Below are 15,323 nucleotides of genomic sequence, written 5' to 3' on the forward strand. Positions count from 1 at the left end.
AGTAAGTTTATTTATTTGGATAAACTTTGAAGGTCCCAGTGTTAGCTTGAAGTCAGAATGATGGCATTTCAACAGGTCAGGGGAGAGCTCCGGGCTGGGCTAACTCGGGAGCTTTCCTGGAGGTGAGGACAGAGGGTGCGGACTGGGACGGAGCGGCCGGAGAGCCTTGAGCCGCCAGGAGCGGGGACACGGCGCCCGGAGCGCGGGGAGAGGGAGGCTTTAAAGCCGCTGACTCCGAGGTCGGTGCCCCGAGCGTTGCCGCTGTCCCTGCCCTGGGCAGGGGTCCGGGGACGGACGGGGGCTCGGGCGGGAGCAGGGGCGGCGGTGACGGGGTTAAGGCGGCGGTCGCGGGTCTGTTTGCGGTTCCGGAGCTCCGGGCGATGGGAGCGGCCCCGCGCCCCCGCCCGGCCGCAGCAGCAGGTGGCAGCGCCGGCGGTGGCAGCAGCGAGGGAGTTAAAGCCCGCGGCGGCGGGAGGAGGGGGACTGCGAGCGAGCGAGCGGGCGGCGGCAGCGGCGGCGGGAGGAGGGGGCCGAGGCGGAGCAGGCGGCGGCGGGAGGAGGGGGACCGGGGAGCAGGCAGCAGCGGCAGGAGGGGACCGAGGAACCGGCGGCGGCAGCAGCAGCCGGGTTGCTAGGGATGGAGAGATCCCGTGTCACCCGGATGTGAGTGTCATGTTGGCCCAAACTCTGAGGGATTTGGCAGCGGCGAAGCAGCAGCGGCAGGAGGAGGAGGAGCAGCGGCAGCCCCTCGCACGTCTCTAGTCACTACCATGGGGGTCGGGTAGCGGGTAGCGCAGGGGCAGCGCGCACCTGGCTCGGGGTGGGGTTGGGGGGCGTCTCTGCCCTTTTTTGTTTTTTCGTTTTCCTCTCACACGCTGGACAAAGTGAGAAAAATGCACCAGCAGCAGCAGCCCGAGCAGCACCCTGAAGGTAAGAGCCGGGGCGCCCACCAAGGGCAGCGGCGTGCTTGGGGTTGAGGGGAGGGAGGGGGCGGGGGAGGATTTATGAGGGATTTGGGAGTCGGGGATTGGGGGGATTAGGGAACGGGTTGAGGATGGGCTCGGTTTGGGGTGGGAAAGGAATGAGCGGCTGTGTTCGAGGAGGGACCGGGAAGGGCAGGGGATGAGGCGAAGGCGGGACAAGGTGCTGCCCTCGGCGTGTGACCAACGTGCGAGCGGATTTATGCGCGTCTGTCCCTTGTCCTGGGGCCATTAACATCAGCTGCGGGAGGACGCGGCTGGGGCTGCGTTTGCCTCATCCATGTGTAACTGGGGCTGAAGCTGCCCGGAGCTGCGGCTCCCGGGGGCTGCCCCGCTCCGGGCGGCGGGGCCGAGGGCAGGGCGGCGGGCGCGATCGCTCGGCCCCTGCCCGGCGGGGCGCACGGGGGCGAGACGCGCGGCTCCGCCGACGGGCTCCGGCGCTGCCACGGCCCCCGCTCTTGTTTATAAATGATTCCTCCCCCCTCAATCAGCAGCAAGTTAGTGTTGCCCCCGAGGAGCGCAGTCACCCGGGTTTTGTTTCCCTTTCAAGCATCCATTTAAAAAGACGATGGCTATATAGATAGATGGGTAGGTGGGTGGTTTATTTGCGCCGAGCCACGTTTCATGGCATCCCGAAGGGCAGGCGGAAGGCGGGGGAGATGGCTGTGCCATTGCTTTTATATCTGGGGGAGAAAAAAAAAAAAAAAAAAAAAAAAGAGGGGGCGGGAGGGGAAGCAGAGATGCTTTGGGAAAATGTTGGAGGTAGATGTGCCACGTTTGTCCCCGCGGCGGCTCTGCCCCCCGTGTCACCCAGCTGTTGATGCGCCGCCGCTGGCCAGCGCTCGCCGCGCCGGTGCCGCTCCCCGCGGCAGCTCCGTGGGGGCCCCGCCGTGACCCCCCCACTCCCCGCCGCCATCCCGGGGAGCCATCTTAGGGCTCCCGCGCCCCCGGAGCGGGGGCCGGTGCCGGCCTTGTCCGCATCCACGCGCGTTCGCGGCGCTCCCGTGGTCTGTGCCCCCCGTCTGGAGCAGGAGGGCTGTGCTTTCCCTGCCTCTCCGCTGCTTGACGGCGAGCGATTTTTCCTCCCCTGCCCGGGTAGATCCGTTTCACAGTCATCTTTCTTGCCAGCCCGAATTCCCTGCACGTATATTGTGCCGTTCCTCCATTTTTTTCCCCACCCAGGCATCAAGTTTTGAATCGCACTCAGGAGCCTCTCCTTCCTACAGGTGCATGTAGGAGTAGACTGTTGCGCTAGTCAAAGAGCTCGCGAGGAAGGATCCTTGCGAGGAGGTGGTGTTTTGCCTCTTTGCTGTCATCTGCATAAAGAGCACTCGGTTATTATTTGGAAGGTGCAGTTTATTTTTTAAATTCTCGTGAAGAAGCAAAACCAAACACCGTGCTTTTACAGAACCAAAGCTTATCCTTTTACAATGGGTCCGTGGTTGTGATTCCTAGTGCAAAAGATAGCAGAGCTTTATGAACGTGTTTATCGCAGACAGTATTGGATCTTCGCTTGTGGGAGGCATCCACGCATTTTTCTTTGAGAATGCAAAGCAGGGCAAGATTTAACTTGCTTACAGGACTTCCCCCTCTACCTTGCTGCTTATCCTTAATTGAACAATGTGTAAGAATTTTAAACAACTATTCTTTCGACCAAAATAAATTGGGAGAGTAGTAAATGCTAAGGTGCTACAGCAAACTTGATCTTGGGGGTTAGGTATGTTTTACTGAATAAAGACGAGGACAGGAGGGCTTCTATCCAGTTAGAAAAAGACATTGTACATGCAAGAATCAAAATGAGAAGCATTTGTGTCTCAATATCAATCAATCAATCTTGAAGTTGTAGAAGTGATTCCTGAACATATTTTCTACTGTTCGATTGCATGCAGCACAGTACAAGTATATGCACATATATCTGTATATGTAATGTAAATCTCACACTGCCATGAAGTCTTAAAACAATCTTTTTGGATTAGACCCATTTTAGTGTAAAACAATTATAACAGAGTATTTTTTTTCTTTTGTCCCACAGAGGTGAACTATGCAAGTAGCACCAGGATTCCTCTCCCTGGTGACGGACCAGCTATTCAGTCAAACAGTTCAGCACCATCCAAGCAAACTGTTCTATCTTGGCAAGCTGCAATCGATGCTGCTAGACAAGCAAAGGCTGCCCAAAACATGAGTACCACCACAGCCCAGCCTGTAGGATCTCTGTCCCAAAGAAAACGCCAGCAATATGCCAAGAGCAAAAAACAGGGTAATACGTCCAATAGTCGGCCACCCCGTGCCCTTTTCTGTTTATCCCTCAACAATCCAATACGAAGAGCCTGCATTAGTCTAGTAGAATGGAAGTATCCTTTGCTGCAGTTTGCTTTTTAAATGATTTTCTTACATTTTTGATTGTATGAAGGGGATTGTTTTACAGGATCTCTTAGAGCATCACAACTTACATGTTACATCACTAATACGTGTGGGTAACTGTCATTAATGTCAATGGGAGTTAATTTGGCTTCAGTTGCTGTTAAAGATAGTCTCTTGTGTCATGTTGACAGAGAATATAATTTACTGAAGTAGGTAGCTCAAAGTCAGAGGAGAGCTCATAGCTGTTGCTTTTTTTGGGAGAAGTTGGGGGAACATTTTCAAGCTAAGATTATATTCCAGCAAATCTCTGCATTGCATTTTTTTTCCTTTCCAGATAAGGAAGAATGGGTGGGAATGTGTTTTGCCATCCAGTGTTGTGGAGATGGCCAAAGATGTCAAACCTGTATCTTCGATATTGCAATTTGGGGTATTGCCATTAGGGCAAATGAGTCAGGCGTAGGAATCTTTTTAAAAAGATTGTTTTTCCTGGTACTAAAAGTAGGGAATTTTACTTAAGCCAAGGAAATGTTCTAAGTACCCAAAGGTGTCTGAAATATAATAATCGTCTGAACTTGTGCAACTTATGTCTACCACCAATCATATTTGGAAGCATGTAGATGGGAGATCAGAGATGCTGCCTTGTGTTCATGATGACCTGTGTGATGGGAAGGATGGCTTTTTCTTTAGTTCACTGCTTACGATGTGGAAATATGTGCATTTCTCTGGCAGAACAGATAGCATGTTGGTTTGGTATACTATTTAATCACCAAGAAAAGGTTTGAAATAGAAAACAGTTTTGCTGAGGTACAAGGAGAAAAATGTTAGCCTATTAGCCATGGCAACATCCCTGTAATGGGAAACAGCTGTTCAAGACAGTAGATTGCTGAAGTAAAACTCAATTTGTTACTATAAACAGAACAGCCAACCTGGCAATAAGAGCTGTTACTCATTTATAGGGTTGGTGTTTCTCAGTTCTTTGTACAAAATTCAATTGCAAATTAAAGATAGTGAAATGGCTTCTTCTTTCATTTAAACTGGTAGAAGTCCAACTAATTTCAGCAAATTGGCCTCTCCTTGGCTAAGGTCAGGTAAATGAAATTACTATGGATCTGGAGTGGAATAACTCAGCGAGAATTTGTCCCAGCAGCACCACATCATAAAATAAGGTTGTCAGTCCTGTCATGGTATCAATTGCTCACTCCAGACTGGAAAATGCTGTTGGAGCTTTATTTTGTACACAATGTAGCAGCTGTTGATTTTGACCCACTTTGTCGCCATAAATGTGGCCCTCAAGGTGACAAACTTCTAATAGGCTAGCAAACAAAATTTAACACATCTTATAGGACATATGGGCTTTGTTTATTTTTCCTGGGTAACTTTTTAAACTGGCAAAAATATGCTTTTGAATATATTTAGTACCCTTACCCCAGTCATTTATAGGACTCTTATGGAAACTTATCCAGAAGTTATGCATCAAATACAGGAAAGGATGCCAAAAATTGTAGCTGAGATCCAAAGTACTTCTTTTTCAAACTTCCACAGATAAGTTCATCTTGGAACCTCCATGGTCATTGAGAATAGCCTTGTGAGAAATAACATATATTTATTTTATTATAAATGTGTTCTCACAATACCTTGTGAGAAAGGAAAATCAATAATGAACTGAAGTATGAACTTCACATGCATGAATTTTAAGAAAAGGAAGAAATTTTTTTCTGGAAGACAGAAGGTATCTCCGTGTTCCCACTGCTACTGTCCAGCTGTAGTAATGGAAGCAGAGCTGCAGTCCATGCTGTTGTCACTGTAGAAGTCTGTAGCCTCTCTTTTTGTGGCTGCCAAGCCAGCCACGATATTCTGTTTTCTGCTCAACTCACCTAAACTTTCATCTGTCCTGGCCAAAGCCAGGATTCAGGAATGCGACTGTCAGAGACATGAAGTGCCTCAGAATTTTCCTGTGTCAGTTGTAAAGCTTTCTAGCTCTCCTATACGAGAATAGTTGCTATTTTCTGGGAAATCTTTCTCATATCCTACTCTGAACTGTATTTCCAATGATTTTCCACATTTGGACAAATATGTATAAATGAGACCTACATATGAGGATGGAGTAGCTCCATGATTATTCCTTGCCCATTATGATGACCTGCATGTTGATTTAAGAGTGGGTAATTATATTCATCTTTGGAATTTAATATAAAGTGCTCTGTGACAGCATGAGTAATAGTTTTCACTCCTTGAAAAAGGAAGAGGACGTTGAAGGATCATTGTGATGGAAAATAATATGGTATATATAGTGCTATAACTAAAGGTGATGGAATGTTTGTCAGAGTTATCAGTCAAAAGATTGCCTTAAAGCAAAGACTTATTTTACCATTGTTGATGCTAAAAGGAGAACTAGACTTAAAAGTTTGTAGATACTTATAAGCCATGAATTCCTTAACAAGGCTTTTCCAGACCATTTGACATATTTATACTACTGTCTATTTTTGCCAATTGTGTGGCCTTAGCTGTTTACATCCCATTCCCAGAAGATGATTCTAATTCAACTAATCATAATTTGGTAAGTATTCTGGGATTTTTATTTTATATTTTTTCATTATGCTTTTAACATGATTAACTGTTAGTATTTGAGACCGCACTAAATATATGTAATTTCAGTAAAATAAATTGGTATGTAGTGATATAAAAAATGTGTATGGAATTGCTTTGTGGTTTTGTTTTTTTCTCCCAATATTAAGTGTTTGTCCTGTGTTCCAAATGAGGTTTTGTATCAGTACAATTCTTTGGAGAGAAATGTGCATTAATATTATGCTCTGTGTCCGTATATTTGTGGCATAAAAACTTTTATTTTTGTTTCTATTACTTATATTTACATATAAATATATTACATATATTTACTAGCTGTTACTGCTTCTGACACTTATTTCAGACTTGAAGGTTTACTGCCTTTCCTAGTGTACTTGTCTACTCTGTTTGCAGTTTTTAATGGCATTATTTGGCTGTTTATTTTACTGGGTATTTTAAGTTTTAATGAGAGGACGGTGAGAAATTTTGCATTAATACATTTTAAAGCAAAAGGAACATCAAGGTGAATTTTCAGAGCTGTTAGTGCTGGTGTAAATGATCGTTCAAAAAAAGGATGGTATTGCAGTAAGTGGTGTGTGGAGATGTATTTCTTTGGCTGAGAATAGTGTACTAGGGTAGCTCTTGAAAAGATAAAATGGAAACTAATGTTTTTTAATTCTCTAAAACTTACAAAAGTATCACTCATGGGCAATATTGAATTACATTGCAATGATTTTGTTGTTTTTATTAAACTCCATCTTGAAATAGTGGAGTTAAGTGGCCTTGCGCACTCATAATCTGCATGTGACTCTTTGAATGGGAAAGGAAGTTCATGAAATAAAGAATTGGATACCAAGAAGTAGGTAATTTTGGATTCATTTACCTAAAAAATTAGGGTTGATATGAGGTCTTCTGTTTTATGAACGTGTCTGTACAATTTGTAGTACATATATGTTCATTTTTCTAAAAATGATTATTTTGTGCAGATGACCCATTTATTAATTTTTTAAACTGCAATTAAGTAAATATGGACAAAAATTGCTGATGAAAGGCAGAATAATTCAGGTCAGTGTAAAGAAAGAGTTATGTAGCTGTGTATCCAGCCAATCAACAGACTTTTTTTTTTTTTCCCCTGAGAAATTCAGGGCACAAATCTCCATAGCTGTCAATCCACCCTGAGATTTGCTAATAACTAATTTCAGAAAGCATTACATGAAAAGGGTAAAGTAGTTACTTGTGTCAGAGGCTAATAATTTTGAAAAATGTTTCTAGCATTAGTTTTGTTAGGTTATTGTCTGGTGTTTGTGACCCAATTTCAATTCTATGGTGTGCTAGACTTTAGAAAGACAATGGACATTTTCATCCCTGATGATTTTTTTTTTTTTATCTAATGTGGCCAGGCTAATCTAAGGAATAATGATTTGAGTCTTTTTTTTTTCTCTTAGTAAGGGATTCTTAATCCCTATCTATTTTAAGTAGAAGGGTTCTTGAACCCCTCCAATTATATGCCTATGAAACTGACTTGGACATTTAAATGATCTCAAGTTCTCATTTAAATTTGCATCCTGTTTATCCTGAAGTTGTTTCATTCCACTAAATTTTCTCAAAGACCGGAATTTATGCTGGCAATGTACTTTGAGCTGCTGGGACAGATTAAAACTCAATAAGTGAGCACACATCCTGTGTGTTCAGTCTAATAAAATAAATAGCTCTGGAACGAGCAGCGTTGGCTTTTCCTATGGCAGAGGTTTTCCATCATGAAATATGTTAACCAGGGGTCTGGGCTCATGTCTCTCCTCTGGTATTTCACTGACAATTTTCCTTGGTTAGTGTGGATTTAAGTGCACTGTGAGGGAATATAGTAGAAGAGCCGAGTTAGAAATCTTAGGCTTGCTTGGAAACCTGCTGGATCCTGTGTTTCCTCCTGCTTGAGGTGCTTGTGTCAATAAGTGTTGGAGAGAGGACTTACAGTGGGACTAGGGATTATTCTGCTCAGAATGTTCAGACCTTTCATCTGGTTTTTGAACAGACCAATTCTTAATCATTATTGAACCCTATAGATTTGGCAGGGTTTTTGCTCTCTGCATGCAGACATGGATGCCTGACCTGAGCCCTGCGCTCTGGTCTTGATAGGAGACTGCCCCACTCTGGCTTTGTTCACGTTCAGCTTCATAAATTTCAGTTTGCATATGGACATTATATCTAGCTTGATTCAGTGTTGCCACATTGAATTGAATAGAGGAATTGCTTTCCATCAGCTAGCTGAACTGGCTTTTTTTTTTTTTTTTAAATTTGTAAACAGAAAAATGAAGTGTTTATACACGTGGGGTTTTTCTATGAATACAAAATAGACATAATTTGTAATCAGCCTCAGAACGAGGAAGCAATGGTCTAAGCACAAACCAGTGGAACACTGGTAAATGGGAATTAGAAATGTAAACTTTTCCATTTTTGGTTGGGCTCATAAGAAGGTACATATGAGAATTTGGGCAGTCTAAGCGTTCATCCTTTATGACTTGGAAAGTTTGCAGTGGCAACTTCAGTGCAAGGAGGTATATGCATGTGCATGGACTGCAGTAGAGTGATGAACTTAAGCCTGAATTCTACTTCATTAATAATTAGTCCCTAATCATTGCATGTACTGACACAAGTGGGCCCTGTTCTCCTCCAAGTAGATGGGGAAATTATTATTGAACTGAGAAGTTTTCTGTTAGAGCAGAGCAGGGGCAATGCACCTCAGGATGAAATCCTGCTTTGTATTTTAAGGTGGTTTCCTTCATCTGCCTTCAGAAATTTCGGGTGATCTGAACTTTCCGTGCTTGATTGAGCTCTTCTCTTTTGGAAGAATTTCTTGTCTGAGCTTGAGAAGAAGCAGTTTCTAGCATAAAGGGTTTCCTGTATATAAATATTATATCTCTTTCTGTCTTTTGCTTTCTTTTCCTCATCTGTAATGTGTTATTTCCCTTCATGTCTTTTATCTTTAACTTCCCACTCATTTCTTTCTTGATATCTTTTGCCTCTACCCTCTGGCTTCCCTCTGTGTTTTCTCTTCTGTTTGTCCTCTTGTGCAGCATGCTTTTCTCTATCTCCTTCTCCCACCTCAAGGTACCATCCTGCTGTCCCATGTTCTGTTCTGTGCTTTGCCTCCTGCTGCCTTTCCTATTGCCCTGACTTGCACTGGGCTTCTTTATCGTGCGCAGGCAGACCAGCACAATACAAGTCTGGATTTTGGCCATGGTCAAGACATTGTTGGTTATTCTTTTTCTTTCCTGCTTTTTAATAAGTAAATATGAATAATAAGAAAGCATCCATCCAGAGCTGCTGAAAAGGACACCCCTGAAGTTTGAGTTGAACCTTTGGTTGCACGGCATCTCTTGTGACTAGACCCCCAGGGTTTGTGTGGTGACACTGTTCTACTTGAGATGGACAGCAGAGCCAGGGGGTGGGAGACCCAGCTGTATAAATTACAGCAAATTGGCAAAGCCCCAAGAGTAGAGTTTGCCTCTAGTGCACACATGGCCCCTAATGTTAATTGAAGTCTTTGTGCCCCTGGTAACAGGATTCTCAGCCTTGCCCGAGTAGCACTGTGTGTGGGGAAGCCTCTGAGCGAGGCTCTGTGCTAGAGGCTCTCTCCAGCCTGTGCTTGCAGGGCAGGTGCTGATGGTCCTGGATGCCTCTTCTTTATCCCAGGCTGGGACTGGGAGAGCCGTAGTGGGGGACACTGCTACAGAAAGGTAATGTTTGTGTCCTACTTTCAGGCCAAGATTTCCTCTGTAAGGAGCTTTACGTGGCTCTTTGAGTTCCCTTCAGCAGGAGGAAAGCCAGTGTTGTGCCTTCAATCTAGGGCACAGCAGGAGAGTACTCTGAGAAGAACCGGTTGAACTCTTGACTTAGAGGTGTCAGGCTTCCTGTCCTTATCTCATTAGCAACTCGATGACTCATTCAGTTCTGAGGCCACATGACTAATTAATCCACCCATTGAAAAGGTTGTTGGTTTTTACCTTGCACCCAGTTGTCCTCTATACGGAGATTATCTGAAGAGACTGTAGGAGTCTATAAATTTAAATCTCATTTAGTAAATAATTCTAAAGATTGTTGTTTAATTGTTAGGTGTTCAATGCTGTATATTAGAAAGGTTTCTGTGTTTATCTACTGTCTTTTCTGTGTTTACCTTTTCCGCTCAAGAGTCTTTAAGGCCTGGCTCTCTTTCCACTCACTCAGAAAGTCTTCCAATCTAAATAACTTTTTGATACTGTGTTACTGATATTTTTCTATCTTTGGAGTCTTAGCTAATGCTCTCTGCTAATGCCTCTGTCAGCTGGCATAAAAGTCACCCAAGTAAACTTTTCAGGAAAGATGCAAGATAATTTGGACTCTACTGAAAATACTCAACTTTGCTTGGGAAAACATGGTGGGCACCATATAATGACTTGTGAATACATAGCCAAGCTCCCCATACTAAAGATACCAGATGAATTTCTTGTAGGAGAAAAAACCATTAACTTTAATCTGGAAAAGATTCAAAAATATAGGATCTAATTGTAAGTGATATACCACAGGAATTTTACATTGTGTATTGATTCAAGTCAGTGAAATGTATTTGCATGACTGTGTATGAATGGGAGGGGAGAAAGTGAGACTGTGAGCAAGTCATTAGCTCAGTTGTGGAAAAAAATCCCTGCACTGAAATGAGGAGACTTGGGTCAGTTTTTTTGTCTATATGCAAATGTTCTGAGGGATAGTTTTGATAATTTTTTGCTGTTTTTTAGGGACATTGACACTCTGACATGTATTTTCTTGTTCAAAAACCCATGAAATAACTATTTAACTACAAGAACAACATGCCTTATCTTTTGGAAAATTTATGATAAAATTTTTTGATGGTTATTAGGTGAGATAGAATGCATCAGTACATAACCTTTAACAGATTACATTTCTTCAAGGAGATTATTAAAAAAATATTGTAATTTAGTACTCATTCCTACCTTCCTATTTAAATTTTTTGTTTAATATTACTGTCAGCCCAAAACTTCAGTAATACACATTAGCTAATTATTATGGATTACTTTGATTTTTCAATGCAGATTTTGAATTTAGAAAAGTTTTTTCTTTTTCCTTTGTTTTAATACATACCTGTGCAAAACAGATGAAAGTTCTGAGTTAGTGTTTTAGTCCCACTTTATCCTGCATTAATTTCCTGGGCCTATACTGTCTGTGCTGCCCCAGTTACATGACATAGCTCTTAAATTTTTCTGGTGAACATGACTGCATGTGTCAAGTCCCTCTCTATCTGAATGAAACAGAAACTTTATTTCACTCTGTGGTTTAGGAAGAGGGACATTCCCAAAGGAAGGTTATGACAAGGATGACGGGCAATTTCCAACTGGTAGAGAAAAGTTGTTTGGGTTTGTAGAGGTATGGGAATCACACAGTGAAGTTCTTATTTCTCTTGAGTTTTTTTTGTGTATCCCAGTACAACTTAACCCATGCTGAAGGAGCTGGATCCTAAAATGTCTGTTTGGACTATAAGGGGATGTGAAGATCTGCAGTTTGGTGTTACAGATTTCAGTCCATGACACTACGAAACTTTTTTTTCTTTTTTTTGTGTTGTGTTTTTTTTTTTTTTTTAAATGCAAGAGAGAGCTTCTCAGTTGTCCACACCAGAAGGCCTTACAAAAAGACGTACTTAATCATTCCCATTTGAAATATTTTTTTTTTCATGTTCAAAGTTGCAGGCTTGTTCCTGTGGGGAATTCCTACTAAGGGCTTGTCTCTCCTTAAAGAGATTTGCTGGTAGTGCACTACTGGCAAACTGCCTGGGGAGAGAGAGCACACACCAGAAAGAGTTCTTTTGCTATTGTAGCCTAAAGTCAGTCTCCCAAACAGAATAGTGCTGCACTGCTAGAGAAGACTGGGTTGGTTTTTTTTTGTCTGTTTCTTTATGTTGTGGAGAGCAGTTGATTCTCCACTCTCCTTTTCCCTTACTGCCAGCTTGATGAAGAAGATATGCCTAGGAAATATTTAAGTATAGACTGTATAAATGAAAGTGTAGTAAAAGTAAATCTGTTCATTTAAAAACATGGAGCAATCATATTAGTTACTGTATTAGTTGAGTGGTCAGTGGGGAAAGTAGTTAGATTTGGTATTAAAATAGCTGTAATTGAACTATAAATGGAGCATTTAAGATGAGCAGGAGAAATTTGTACTTTATCTGCAAACTGTTGGAATAGAGTGAAAGTAGATTTTGAAATACTCTGAAAAAAACCATGGAAAATCCTAGTGATAAAACTGACTTTATGTAAAGCATGTGAATTACCTGTTTACTCCAGTATTGAATATGTAAATATAAAAAAATACTAATTATGATTTTATTAATCAACAATAGCTGCTATGCTAAAGGAAACCCTGGAAGTTGTTTCTGAAAGTTTTACTCAAAAATTGAACACCATAGAATTGAAACGCTTTCTATGTTGCCATGGAAACAATGCCACACCAAACGCAGATTGCCATAAATATTGCTTGGACTTTTTTCTATAAAGCCAGTTTTAAAACTCTAGATTATACAGAGTATGGATGTTTACTTTCTTTTTAAAAGATGTTCACATCAGATGTGTGTTAGGTTTTGAGAATTGTGTTTGTTTTTATTGTGGTTTGTGTGTGAGTGCTGAGTCTTGAAATATCTGAGGGTTTGGATCCATGGCTTTTGAAAGTGCTGGTCAAGGCAGTTCTGGGTGCTTGTAGAAAGCTGGTCCCTGAGTACTTCAAAAGATTTGTGTAGCTGTTAAATCAACTGAAATGCAGTTTCTAATCTGGTGAGCTTTAATGACAAAATGTTTTTGGTCATGGTTAATTGAATGTGTGATTTGGTTTACCATTCATTTTGCAAGAACTCAGATTTGTTTATCTTGCTGTCATGCACCAAAACCTTTCTTTTGCAGGGCCATCTGGAAGAATAGGGCCATGAAGAAAGGTTAAATGAATATATAGTGATAGTGGGAGAATATTAATTAGAATGGAAGTGACTTTTTTTTGTCATTGTGTAATCATTTGTGATAACATTTTCACTTAATGAATTGCAAATTGAATATCATTGTATTTCCCCCCCACTGCCTGCCTCAGAAGAGATTGAGACTGAGTGTTGTTTCTGCTTGTATAAAATTCACTTGGTAAAACCAATTAGCTGCTTACAATTGTTTGTGATTTTTTTCATGGTTATTTTTATGAAGAAAAGGGCTTTTAGAGTTCCATTTTTTTTGAAGAATGCCTTGGTTGAACAATGTGGTATTTCTCAGAAATGTAGATGCTTGACTTCAGCATTTGAAACAAACTTTAAATAAAGATTTGAAATGTATGCTCAAAATTCAGAGATTTTCAATTAAGTCAGCACAGCTGCCCATGATACATAATTTGACTTTTCAATGTTTATACAGATTGATTAAACTTTGAAATGACAGGCAGATTGATTTGCATAAATGTTATGAATGAAGATTTTTTTCCCCCCATTCTTTAATATTAATGGGTATTGTGTCAGTATGTTTTTGATTTAGAGGCATGAAGTTTGGGCAGTGTCTAAGTCTGTTGCTGTTATGATTTTTTTCCCACTGTTCATTTTTCAGGGGGGTAGAGAGCTGTTACCAGTTTGCAGTCTTGTAGACTTCTACCTTTGGCTGATGCCATTATTAAGGATTTGAGTCTTGCCATTTGTTAGTGTGGTAAATCACATAATACAAGCCATGGTCTGTCTTGGTAAAGGTGAAGGGACCACAGTAGATAAAGAACCAGCAGAAGCTCAGAATTTAGTCTTCAAAATTATTATTGTTGCAATTTTTACCATAAATAAGAGACATGAAATACTGGATTGAGGGAAATGGTGCATCCCAAAGATTCTTCTGCCCAGTTGCTTTAGTTGTCCTTTTCTCATGTGATACAAACCAGGTGATATGTTGAATTTAATCACACCTGACAGCTTATGTATGTTGTGCTGAACTACCAGGCAGCATTTCAGCAAAATGTTATGGGAGATCCAGTGGCACAAAGGAGCCCACAGAGGAGCTGCTTATATTTTCCCAGCACAAAGGAAATCTCTTTACCATGTAAGAATACGAGCATGAGCAGTGTTTGTTAATAAGGTTCATTAGTTTGAGAATTATATTTTTCTGGGTTGCTGACGGTGGCTGCAGAGTGCAGCAGCCTCCAGCAAGACAGCATCTTCTGCAGCTCAGCTAATCAGACAAATGCAGTCCTTCCAAGGAACTGAGTAGCAAATACCCCAAAGCTGTATTATGTTTATCAGACATTTTGTTAGTGCAGTTTTCACTCTGCTGGATTTATTATGATGCCATTACTTATTTTTTTCATGTATTCATCAAGAATCCTTTAAAACATATACCAATGATAAATGGCCTAAATGTTATTCATCGTGAAATGATATTTAAGTGGTTACATGCTTATCTTCATCACAAGAATACTTAGTAGTTCTGAGTTCACGTAACTCGTCAAACGCGTTTCTTGCTATAGCAAAGGAAAACTCTGAAAGAAAGCAACCTACAAAATTATGTACCTCTTGTATGTTTATTAAAATAAGGTCTCAAAATCTCTTGACATGACTGACTTCAGAAAAACTAAATGAAAAATTCAGTGATAAAAAGGAACAGCTTTAACTCAACTGTGCCTACAAGTTTCATGGTATTAAATGATGGTTCCTAGTTCGAAAGCTAGAGATGAATAGTTCCAGGTACAAAGTCTGTGACTGGCTCTGTTGGTCCTGTTGAGGTGCCTCAGCTGCTCTGATTCTCAAGGCACAGTGTAGACCAGCTTTTCTCCATTCCAGTACCAAGCTGAATGGTACTGACAATGTTCTACATTTTTTCTTATGTATAATTAAACGATCTCACTTAAATGAAAGTCATTAAAACATGTTTTTGGCAGAAGCCATGTCATTTTGCTGGCCAGTGCTGCAGTTGTGTGTTTGTGTGGTCACGGGGGTGTCGGTGTGTACCCACCTTAAGCCAGGCACGTGTGCTGTCTGCATTCCTAATGCCATAAGAAGGCCTTACCCTGAACTCGGAAACTTGCTGGAGGCTTTGCAATCTTAACACCCAGAGTTAATGCAGATTGAGCTCAGGTAGACTGAGCATGCACAGACCTGGCCTGTCAGCATGGCTTAGACTGGTGACTTTTGTAAAGGACCCTGTCTCTTATAGTAAGGACTATTGACTGCTTCCCACATCTTTTCCCTAAGCACTGCATGGCTGAGAGTGTGTATCAGTATGGATGAAAAATGCATGGGCTGCTGATTTAGCTTCAGCTTCTGAGATCATCTGATTTCAACCAAATAAAGCAGAAACAAACATTTCCAAGTTATTTTTACATGATCTTTGAGAATAGAGAGAGGAACTTTGTGTTGCCTCTTTCCCCCAC

The 15,323-nt window shown here is 41.7% G+C and overlaps 1 protein-coding gene across 1 annotated transcript in view; it reads left to right on the plus strand.

Moving 5' to 3' along the window:
• Nucleotides 1-545: 545 nt before the first annotated feature.
• Nucleotides 546-15,323, plus strand: part of CACNA1D (calcium voltage-gated channel subunit alpha1 D) — a 166,893-nt gene continuing 152,115 nt past the window's right edge. The window contains exons 1-3 of the mRNA XM_058844779.1: nucleotides 546-930; nucleotides 3,013-3,331; nucleotides 5,793-5,898. Of these exons, the coding sequence (XP_058700762.1) occupies nucleotides 894-930; nucleotides 3,013-3,331; nucleotides 5,793-5,898 (462 nt within the window). The 5' untranslated portion in view covers nucleotides 546-893. The remainder of the gene's footprint in view (nucleotides 931-3,012; nucleotides 3,332-5,792; nucleotides 5,899-15,323) is intronic.

The sequence above is a fragment of the Poecile atricapillus genome, chromosome 9 (genome assembly GCF_030490865.1).
Source record: "Poecile atricapillus isolate bPoeAtr1 chromosome 9, bPoeAtr1.hap1, whole genome shotgun sequence".
NCBI lineage: Eukaryota > Metazoa > Chordata > Aves > Passeriformes > Paridae > Poecile > Poecile atricapillus.